Source organism: Thunnus maccoyii, chromosome 8 (assembly GCF_910596095.1).
Source record: "Thunnus maccoyii chromosome 8, fThuMac1.1, whole genome shotgun sequence".
NCBI classification, from domain to species: Eukaryota; Metazoa; Chordata; class Actinopteri; order Scombriformes; family Scombridae; genus Thunnus; species Thunnus maccoyii.
Genome location: NC_056540.1, coordinates 30,229,436 through 30,241,804, shown reverse-complemented (window position 1 = coordinate 30,241,804; position 12,369 = coordinate 30,229,436). Strand labels below are relative to the sequence as shown.

General features: G+C 38.9%; 1 protein-coding gene across 1 annotated transcript in view; it reads left to right on the top strand.

Moving 5' to 3' along the window:
- Positions 1–12,369, top strand: part of htr4 (5-hydroxytryptamine receptor 4) — a 174,152-nt gene that overhangs the window by 118,549 nt on the left and 43,234 nt on the right. The window contains exon 6 of the mRNA XM_042418957.1: positions 1,243–1,802. Coding sequence (XP_042274891.1) covers positions 1,243–1,802 — 560 coding nt within the window. The remainder of the gene's footprint in view (positions 1–1,242; positions 1,803–12,369) is intronic.

The window sequence follows — 12,369 nt, the reverse complement described above, 5'->3', positions numbered from 1 at the left end:
TTCATCAACATTTAAATATGCCAGCCCATTCAAACAGACAGCTTCAGTTTTACACAGGAGGGAGCGTGGCCTTCATACAGCAATATGTTTTGATCACTGTATTATTCATCTCGTAGCCCTGAGCTGTAGTTTCCCACAGAGATGAGATGATAGCAAAGGAAAAACTGGAATGGGACTTCACTGTGATTAATGGTGACATACAGAGCCTCCCTCTCCCTCAGGAACCGTGCTTCCCTTTTACTACAGAGACTCCACTGAGGAGAGCGTGGGATTTAAATGGCTTGTTGTGAAGTCTGCAGACATTTCATTACATAGCAGACGATAACTGTTCAACACACATGCCGTTACTTGCGTACTTATTTCTACAAACTGTACAGGTGTTCCACCTGTTTGCTAGTCTGTCATCACAGTACTATTAATCAGTTTCAGGGTGATTTGTATTTTTGCTTGAATTTCATGATGACCACTAACTAGAGTTGGACCATGCTCATGGTTAACAAAAACCAACATTCACAGTTGTCTGCCTGTCTCTGGTGTCGAAACTTGTGAGCCCATAATGTTACCATAATGCTGTGTTAAAGGGGACATAACATGTTTTTTATGGTTTTCTGTCAATCATATGTTCCAATGTCGGATGTCTATGATAAACATCTTCAAAGTTCCAAAACTTGAAGTGAACGTATGTAAAATTGATGCCTTCAAGTCAAGTTTGCATATATTTTGGATTGGATTTGGGCTCTAACATGTACTGATGTATTTGAGAAGTTCATATTTTGAGTAAAGAACAGGAAAAAGAAATTAAATCTGACTACCACTGCCTCCAGAGCTGGAAGCTTCCAGAAGCTGGCCGATCAGAATGGAGTGGGATTATCGTGAATGGGTCCTTTAAGAGACCGTAACTAAAACAACCTGTTTCAGACAGAGGCTGAACTGAAGGGCTGCATAAAGAGTCAGTATAAGATAAATGAGGAGTCTCTTAAACTGTAAATTATGCAAATATCTGGAAATGTGCATGATATGTCCCCTTTAACACTGCGGCGTATGATGTTTGATATGCATCAGAGCAACGGTATTGTCTTCTTTTGGATGAGGAGGCATTGTTCTCTGCTCTTCTTCTCTCAGTATGACATCAAATACTTCTACAAGGTTGGACATACTTAGGTTTATTCCAAAGATCATAACTAAACTTGACTTTAGCTTCCTGTTTAACTCTTTTCCTTGATGTTGATCTGTTTTTACCAGATTGAGAAAAGGCGCGACAGTGTAGGCAACTCCACATCCTGTGTCTTCATGGTCAACAAGCCATACGCCCTCACCTGCTCTGTGGTGGCCTTCTACATTCCTCTGGTCCTCATGGTGCTGGCCTACCAGAGGATTTACGTCACGGCCCGTGCACACGCCCGACAGATCAGCATGCTGCAACGGGCCGGAGGAGCCGGTGGTACGGACTCTGCTGATCATCAACGAAACCATCGTATGCGAACAGAAACTAAAGCAGCCAAGACGCTTTGCATCATCATGGGGTGTTTCTGTCTCTGCTGGGCGCCGTTCTTCATCACCAATGTAGTGGACCCCTTCATAAACTACACAGTGCCGGAACAGTTGTGGGCAGCCTGCCTGTGGCTGGGCTACATCAACTCCATGCTGAACCCCATCCTCTACGCCTTTCTCAACAAGTCCTTCCGCCGTGCCTTCCTCATCATCCTGTGCTGCGGGAGGAAGAGGTACCGTAGGCCGTCCATCCTGGGATCCAGCGCTCCCTGCGCAGCCACACAGATCAACGGCTCCACGCATGTACTCAAGTAAGTGCTCTAAATCTTGTTACTCATCGGGTCGGATTCATTGTAATTATAGTCATTTACAAAAATACAGAAGAAATTATAATTTAAAAAGCTAAAGTAGATGGTGATGGTGAAGGTGATCCATAGCAATTCTTATTGTTTACTCAGGATTAATTGGCAGCAATGGATGCACATGTAAACATCATGTTGTGTGAGTTTTTGTTGGAGTCAAAAAGGTCATATATGTTGCCAATATCTCACATTTTGGGGTTAAAAGTAAGATGTTGTGAATGATATGTTCTCAGCAGTGATTTCCTGTAAAATACTGTTTGACAGAGAATCAGGTCCATTTTTGGGGAGAAAAGTCTATAGTCATAATATTTAGAATAAAGCGAAAATATTTTGAGAGAAAAAAATTGTTAAGAAATGAAAATATAACAACCAGATGTCAGATAGTCATATAATTTCAAGTCATAAAGTGCACTTCATTAGGACTTTATTCTCCTAATGTTATGACTTTTTTCTTTTTTCTCAAAATAACAGTTTTATCCTGATAACAATATTACATTGTTCTCAAAATGTTACCATTTTATTCTTGAAGTGTTAGTTTGTTTTAACCCCTAAAAGTGGAGCTAACAGGACATTTTTAAACAAATAGATCTTTACAGTCGATACAGTCTTTGCACCCTTGCAGTTTTTGTTTTTCTCTGTACTCAAACTATGACTTATCTTCAGATTTTCATAATTTCTGTAGTACAGAGGGGACTGTTCATCCTTTATCTGCTTTGTGTGTAATAATTACTGCGGACATTTCCTCAATAATATACAGCACGGTCTGGTACATGACAACAGCTCATTGTAATATCAATGATTTGTTTTCAGGTGTTTTAGAGATGACTTTATCTCTATAAATACCCTTCCCAGTCCACTGGCTTTCAATTCAAGGTCTTGACTCATTACTGTCCCGACCTACTATCTCTAAACATGGAGCACATGTTTCACAGCGATAAGAGCATGACATTAACCATGTACTGTGTAATGGCCTATTGCATATTTAATCATAATTTTTTCCCCATTCTCCATCCCTGCCCCTGGATGGGACGATCTTATCGGTATTCAATAATGATGAATGTAGAATAGCAAGCTTTTCCTGGAGTCCTTGTTTAGACAGAGAAGGTTAAATAACCATACATGTATGTGGTCATACATATGTGTGTTACAGTACAAATACTACATAGCGTGATGGTAAAAAATAGCACTTTTCCATATTAAAGAGTGATCTTTGACCCCACTGGGAACGTCAGCAGCAGCACATGTCTTCTCCTCCATGTATCTCACACATGACTCCTTCCCCCTCCAGCTCTCTTTCCTGTCTCCTTTGCATGGCAGCGGCTTGTAAATCACAAACTCTTTGGTTAAATTTTCAAATTAGAGACAAGTAAACCAGTTAAATGGAGCAGACATTCAAATGGTAACTACCTGATTAGTTGATGACACCTCAGAGACTTCAGTGTATACAGATTTGATAAGTAAGACTAATTAAATACATATATAAAATGCTTGAAGGCTTTTTCAGTGTGTACAGTTTTATTTAAAGTCCCACTCCATGCAAAAATGTTTTGTTTTTTTGCTTATTGTTACTTCCTTTGGATGTTTGGCCTTCACAAAATGTGTGAGCTTGACACTAGAAAGCTGTTTTCGAATTCGTCTGCTAAAAGTGGAAAGTTTCTCTGTGCTCACACCGAAAATCTGGGTTTAAAGCGTGTACCTACGAGCAGGATTTGTGATATCACAACTAGTGAAGTGTGCAACTTACACAAGTGTGATGCGGAAGTCTGAAACCTCCAGTGCACAAACACTGACTTTACAGTCAAGTAGGAGACATCTTGTATCCAGTGGTTAAAGTGTTGAAATGAAAAAATATTTGCATTTATTTATATAGCACTTATCGAAACAAGCAATTACAAAGTAATGAGTAATTAGTAATAACAAAGCAAAGAACAGAATAAAACACCAAATACACACACAATCCCACATATATTGCATTAAAAACAAACATGAATAAAGATAATAAGAATTTCCAAGTCTGAGATATATTATATATTATATATCTGAGATATTATATATTCTAATTGTAGTGTCTGGAGGGGGTGTTTAAGGTATTTTGTTGTTCATGAAACATCCTCTTGCACAGTGACGCAGATAGAGCAGACCCTTTGAGATTTGTATTTGAGCTACACTGTGGAGGAAAACCATCTGGGTTGATATCTGCTAGCTGTTGTAATATACAGACAGCAAATGTCTGTACCATTTCCATCCAAGACACTGTTGACATGTTAAGGCGTTATGGAGCTGGAGCTCATTGTAAGCAATCAATGAGTGTGTTTACAGCAACACAGAAGTCCCGATCAATTAATATCCATTCTGCAGACAGTAAGTGTAACATTTTCATTCACGCTCCATCTTTTCTGGACCACCTCCAGAGAATTGTTACTGTGGACTGAAAGCAAGCTATTAATGTGAGCCTACCCATATGGAAGTCATCTATACACTCATTATGCTGCTCAGAAGTGAGTACGACTGGAAATTGCCAGCGAGAAAACAGACATGACCTGATAATATTAATAATGTGTCAACTGGAATCTCAGGAATTTGGGAGAAATTGTATTTTTTTTCTTGCTTTCAGAGAGGTTCATATGGATGTGCCTTCACTAAATAAAGTGACAAAATATTATGGAACATGAAGTGCAGCGAGCTTTTGACCTGCTCTGAGCAGGCGAGCGACGGATGGTGCAAGACGCACTCATTCTTGGCACCAAGATGGCAGTTTGCTGCTGGATTGGTATTAACACACCCTCTACTGCACCTCTCTTCACACTGTGGTGCAGAGGGAGTAGAGGTGTGCCCGAATACAAATACATTATTCGGCAAAGCACAAATAGTGGGTTTTATACGAATATTTGTTTCACTTTGCTACTGACACAAGCAAAGTGCTCCCAATGGACTCTCCATAACCTGTTGTTCCCCTTCTCCTTTCCACAAAGTTAGGTTGTAAAAAATAGGCAATAAATGAAAAGTGCAAAGTAATAATTGCCTTTGAAGTTCCTCCCTACACATTACACAGTGTGCTGTCACTGTGTTACAAATACAAATACTGGGATCTCTGCACAGGGAGTCACCAAAACACCCAACCGGCGCACCGCCGTAGGAATATAGTAGTTCACCAGTGCATCAGTGCACTTCCTGTCCTGCAAGAGATTTGGGCCCAGAGGCTCACTGCAGGAAAATATCTGTTATAGCAATTGATATCCCCTACCGACTGATATCTATTTTGCCAACATTAGCTACAGTTCATGTTATGAGTTTTCAACAACGCTTTGCATAATGGAAGTCATTAGAAGTTGGGATTCTTTACCCGTATGCATTCGTGAATTACTTCTGCAAGATATCTAGTGGCAATATTTGACTATAATTTTGTGCTTTTCAACAAGACAGGGGTTATACACTAGATATTTTCCTGCACAATTTCTCATTATACCTCCCAGTGTGCTATTGATAGGAACTCCACAGTGCACTGACACCTCTGGACTTCAGAGGTTTGTGGCTGTACACAGGATGACATCCATTAGTGTGATTTGTTCTCCTTGGAGATCTGGAAACTGGACATGTGGACATTTCAAAGGCTTTTCGAAATGCTGTTCATATCATCGTCATGGCTGTGCTTCAGTGTCTTTGTTCACAGCTTTATATGAACACACAGACACAGCCCGCTCGTACGCAGTTTTCAACCTCTCATCCTAAAAAATATATCCATTAATTTTCCTGTTAAAGGCTTCGGAAAGATGAAGATCATGCTCATGTTTGCATAAAGACGCATGATTCACACAGTACAAGGACATGAGAGCAGACAGCCAGCTACACTCACACACTGCAAATGACAGAAAAGGTGATGTATTACTCTGTCCAAATGTGATATATGATTTATGAGTCTTCTTTTCCTCCCTTTGGGCCTCATGTCTACTGTCTATTTTAGCAGTATTTTTTCTGCTTCAAGGAAAAAGACTTTCAGGGATCCCTGCAAGAAAGTAATCATCAGTGTAAGGTTGACAGAGATAATCAATACCAATAGTCTCACAATCACCTGGACAGCTTATAATTTTCAAGCCTGGGCTCAGTTTTGTCCATTGGTGTGTGAAAACTTGTGTAGGTGTGTTCTACTAATATTGCTGTCCCCACTGGTTGCTGATGAAGACTGATAAAGTGCATAGATAACATGAAAGAAACCAATGTCAAGTACATACAGGAAATGTAGCAGGAACACAGCAGGATAACCTAAACAATGGTAGAATTTTCTTTTCTGCAGGTCATACGAAAGATTTTTTAAGTGGTTTCTAAACAGAGAATCAGTTTCAAACTAATTCTAAACTGTTTTACCCATATTTTTTAAAACACATTATATCCCAGGTCTTCTCAAATACAAGTCTTAGAGGTGCACTTAATACATCTCCACTGCATCAAAGGTCAAGTAAGAGTACATTACATGATGATATTTCAGTACAAAAACTCCAGAACTCTGTACGTGAACTTTTCTGTATCAATAGGAGAAGTGACACATTTGTTGTGTAACCTCGTCTTTAAACTTGAGCGTAAAAAGGTGCGGTGGCCAGACGGATACACTGTGTTCATTGGTGATTTCTTTACTGTATTCAGTGTTGAAAATGTTTGATTTTACAGTTATTCTGCTGGAGTCTTGATAAGACGACTTCAACTGGTTTAGTTTTGTAGTTCTTACCTTCGTGTTTTTGGGATAGTTTTGTTCGAAACAGGCAGGTTTGGTGTCGTAGTGGCGTTTTATGTTACCGCTCTTCATTATGGCCACTGTTTTAATGCAAATGAAGCACACAGGTCCACTCATCCTTAAATGCATGTTTTTCACTGACAACCGTTAATTTTTTGGATCGGCCAATTTTGAACGAGTCATTTTACGTCATCAACCGAAGCTCCTGCATTTCACAACAACCTTGCTAACTGTGGCGACTAGTGGACGGCTGAATGATGACAGCTGAGGTGACTTGATAGCGATTTGACACTCAAAAGTGGTCCAGAACAGGTTCAGGTTAAATTTTTTTCCTGATTCGAAGTAGGTTAGTATTCGGAGAGGATCTGGACTGGAGTCTGCTTATTGAGCATGGTTGCAATATCTTATATCTTCACTCTCTTCACATTTAAACCAGATGTATAACATGAAAAATACATGTGTTGAATTATTACTGAATCATCATTAACTACTGCGGTTTATGCCTGACATCAGCGATGTACTCATCATTTCATCTAAGCTCAAAATAAAACTGGACGTTGGTGACTACAGTTAATTTCAAGATGACCCCTTTAATGAAATGTCCCATCTCACCATGCGTGTACTGTAAATGCTCATAAATCTCTAAAAATACAGTCAGAATCCTGGTGCCATAGCTGTAGGAGCTCCTCTCTGATTTATGCACACAGACAGGCTGTCATGTCTTCCTAATAACTGGAAATGTTACGCTTGACTTGTTGGTGACATTTATTTGTCGCTGCAACGATAAGATGCGCATATACACAAAGTATCCCACTCAGGAAATTAGTTTTGCATCATCAAATACTCATACAAACTCTAATTCATTATACAGAGAACCTGAAGTCATTATGCTTTTTTTTTTCTTTAGTAGTTTAGTTTGACGGGCCGTTTAAAAAGAGGAAATGAATTTGGCTGCAAGCCCTGCTTATTGTTGTTCATTGAGTTCATCTAAATCAGTTTGTTCAATTTCCTCCGTAGTTGATGGAGTTTGACAGTTGAAACAGGAATTAGTGCGGTAATCAGATTGTGGTAATCAGCTGTCAGTTTGTTGTATTTGTTGTGTCTCCATCTTTGGTGCTCAGCGATCATCACTGTGGCGTTTCTGACCTGTACATGTCAATCAAACTGTGTGGGCGGGACTGTGAGCTCTTCCTTTTAGTTCCATCGTTTTACTGTTGTTGTACTTAAGTTTTAGATTTCACACAATCAGGAAACACCAACACAGTCATACCAGTCATTTTGTGTTCAGAACAACGTACAGGCTTTTATGTCAAACACAGACACAACACAGTTGATCTAAAGGGATGATGTAATGATGATCATGATTAATAGAAAGAGAATAGATTAATCTGAAAGACGCATTCACTGGCAGTCATGTCATCACAGCATCCACACAGTTAAACCAAGAAACTAAATACAGTAAAAACCAAACAGTAAAAGTGTTTTTTGTTTGTTTTTTTTCCTTCAAGTCTTATCGGGAGGCTGGTAGATATGAGAACATAAAGAACTCAAAGTTTTAAATAGAATATTACTCCAAGATATTTTGCATTACATTTTAATTAGTGTCAGATATATATTGTTATTTAACCTGAGAGGCATGGCTCGCTGAGAGAGAGTAAAGCAGATAATTATATGTATAAAATTGTTTCTTACAGACGATACTTTGATTTATATAAATTGATAAAGTTATCAAATTAAATGAATGTCGCCGTTGCATGGAAATAGATAGAAAAGTGTGGTTGTAACTTCTCGAAGGACACATAAGGTCACATTTTATCCTCAATTCTTAAACAAGCACTTTTTCAACAACATGTTATCTTTCCCTGTTAATATAATCTTTAGCAGGCACGAACATTCTCTCACTCACACTCATCACACTATTCATTTCTCTCTATTGGATTCGTTTGAATAAATATTTTGTTGCATTTAACTGATATTTACACAAGAAAAAGTATTTAAAAGGTTGACAGAAGTTGGCAGACCTTGCCTTCAGTTTATGAATATCCTCTTTGTCTCCTTGAAAGGACATCTCGGTCTTTTTCTGAGAGAATATTTTTACATATTTGTGCAATTTGAAATCAAGTTAGATGAGCTTCGTCTGAACTGCATTTGTATAACTTTTTATGAGGGAGCATTTATGTTCAAGATAAATTATCCTATTAAACAAATAAAACGATCTTGAATCTTGAATAAGCCTCAAAGGGAAACTGAGTCATTTCAACAAAGAGGAGAAGTGAAGGTTAGAAAACGTGGCGCAATAAAAAGAAAATATTTACTTTCTGTCCAATTTCGGTTGCAGAGGATGAATTGTTTTTGTTGTGGATGGAAAAATTATGAATTTAGGGATAAAAAAATGGTCATTTCATTCTCAAGTTCCATTTGGTTTGTGTGAGTTTATAATTTAGGATCCCTGACTGAACTCTGTGGAAGCTTATTAAGATCAGACAGGCAGCTGCAATCTGAGATTAACACACCTGAGATACAGTACATGAAGAAATTAAAGCAGACACACAGTCAAGTCAGATTAACATGTCTCAGGTGTGCAGGATGTATTGATCCTGACACTGATGATGGCTGAATTGATCTTTGGCATGCACAGCTACAGGTGTCCTCCCACCCACGACCCCACATCCAGAGGGTGTAACCGGTCTGACCTTTAGGAGGAGTCATTTCAGGATGCGGGAGGTTTTACAGTTACGAGTATTCTGCTCTTCTGTTTCCTTTACATCTGTGTATAGCAATTTCAAGGTGCAGTGTGGAGGATTTAGTGTCATCTAGCAATGAGGTTGCAGATTGCAACCAAATGAATAGCCCTCCTTGCCTTGAGCTACAAAATCTATGGATGTTTAGAGGAGACAGATGTCATGTAAATCATGTTTGCCTTTGCTTTCTCCTTCAAAACTACGGATCCATGTTTAAATAAAACAACTGTCAAGACTGACAAGTTTAAGACAGTCTTGACAGTTTTGATACACTCTCACTTCCTGCACTGACACTGAACACTACTATTAAACATACGTCTCAGCAAATATTGATTTATTGTATATGAGCTTATGTTGTTGCACAAGATTCTGTAATGCATTTTTAGCATTTGCTTATGCACGTTTTCATCTCCTACGAGCACAGAGATTTAATGTAATTGTTGGAGAAGGAATGCAAATTAGACCACTTTGGTGCACTAAAGCCCTGGAAAAAATAGTTCTGCTCAAGCCTTATTCATCAGCAGTTGCAGGCATAAATTGTTTCAGCTTTTAAGATGAATCCATTCATGCTGGTGCAGGTAAAATGTCTTCAATAACTGGATCATTTTGTCATCTGATTTGAGGTATAACACAACAATTCTTATTTTCAGGTGATTATACACTAATTAAAACATACTCATGTATATAATATTCAATTTCTTCCAAGTCTGTTCCACTAGATGCCACTAAGTTCTACACACCGCACCTTTAAGTATGGTTAAATGAGAATGACGGGGGTTTTTTGCATTATGGGTCATATTTAATTGTCCTACAGTTTTATTACAATCTTCAGTCATGTTATCAAAACCACGTTTTGGGAAGTGAAAGCCACCACTTACAATATTTACTGTAATCTGTGATTGCATAGAAAAACTGCGTATGCAAAACTACAGAAAGCACCATTAATCAAAGCTGAATGAGAAAGTCGAGCCATAAAATCTACGTATGTTTAGAGGACACAGATTGGTAAATCATTTCAATGTTTGCCTTTTGCTTTCTCTTCCGAAATCCCAGCAGGATCTCAGGAGAGCAAAATATTATTAGACTGAGATTCTACAATACATTTTTAGCATTTGCCTATGCACGTTTTCATCTCCTAGGAGCACAGAGATTTCATATAATTGTTGAGGAATAAATATATGCAAATCAGACCACTTTAGTGCACTAAAGCCCTGAAAAAGAATTCTGCTCAAGCCTTATTCATGAGCAATCGCAGGCATGAATCCATCCATGCTGATGCAGGTAAAGTGTCTCTAATAACTGGATCATTTTGTCATCTGATTTGAGGTTCTAACACAGGAAGCTGTCACTCTTCTGTTGTTCAGTTCACTGGTAGCGCTGTCTTCATCAGCAATGATAGCAGTCTTCTTCAATGGACAAAAAGCAGTCTGCATCAATAATTTGACACAAAATTGCAGCCTTTATCCAAAAATCACCACATTCCTCTTCATTTCAGTGTTGTGACAGCATGAACTAAAATAATAATAAAATAAAAATACAATAAATATACAATATCACTGTACACCTACTGCTTCAAAACATTCGGTCTTTGAGTCCAGGCCTCCAGTCGGTTGACTTTATGTTGTAAAACACTTCCAGTAGATCATCCTTTACTCTCTCTGGGGATTTTCATGGTTTGGAAATGGGCGCTTGAATGTCTTTAAAAACTTCAACTTTTTGGAGAAGAGTAGATCAAAATGCTTCAAAAGGTGTTTTCACACAGTTTAAGTTTGTTTGTTGCATCTGCTGTCAAATCACCATGAACTCTGCGCCAGGTATGTGAAGTCTGTAACTATAAGGTCCAACCGAATCACTAATTTTGAGGGGTCAGTTATTGCTCAGGTATCAACTTGACATTCAATCAGTACATAATAAAAAACTACTAAAAAAAAAAAAAAAAAAGAAGGAAATAGCAGAACAGTAATGACAACCAGTTAAAATGAAAAGGGAATAAGGGGCGAAAAGAGGAAAAAAAGGAAGAAAGGCAACAAATAGTCTAGATAATCCCACCCCCTCTTAAATCAAACTCTCTATTACTAAACTCTCCTTACCCGATGCCCTTCACCAACATGAGTTTTCAAAAGAAATGAAGTTTCAATCGAGCATTTGATCTGGGTGTGCCTTCCTCCTATTCACTTTTTAATAGGCAGCATTGCCTCTCACTAGGGAGTTTTATGGGCACAAACTTGTTTTATATAACCTTTACCCCACAGTCCATTACACCAAGGCCATTCAGCCTGTAGGAGGTAGTGGAGGGGCTCAGCAATGGTGGAAATATCATAGCTCAGATAATGGTTTTTAAAATGCCAGGGGTATATCAGCCGGGCATGAGACCGCTTCTTTAATGGGTACAGTACAGGAAAAGCTCAGGAGTGAGACCTGAGGTGGGATTAATGAGTGTCTGAGTCACACACTGAGTGTTAAATTTGGGTTCTCGCTGCGCTCTATCATTATCCAAGAGAAGTGATGGCTGATATTTCTCCCCATTCGTCTTCAACAAGTCAAACACGATGCTCTCACAGGTATGATCTCTTACTGTGAGGGTCAGGGTGAACAGGGAAGTGATGCATGTATGTGTGTAAGAAGACACAATGTAACTAACACAATGGCTGTTCCCGTTTGACCCTCAGTGGACTTTGTTCCAGAACTAATCACTGGCTGCAGGAGGGTGGGTTATTCATTCGCCGAAGGCAAAAGGTCATGACTCATGGCGCGTTCTCCCACAAATGGTGATAAGGCTTATTGTTGTCGTTCCCCTTGTACAGCTGTGAATGTGACTGAAGAATCTGGATGCAAAATGAATTAAAGCTGCAAACAGAGATTATCAGGCCCTAGCGCCTTCGTGCACATCTGGGTGTGTCGCAGTCGAAGTCAGTAAAAGTATGCGGCCTATAACTTCCTGTTGCCAGTAGGAGGCACTATGACTATGATTCAGTAGTGGCCTGTGTGTGTCTTCAGACCAGGACTCTTATCAAACGAGTTACAACAGTTTCTTTTTTTATGTTGAAAC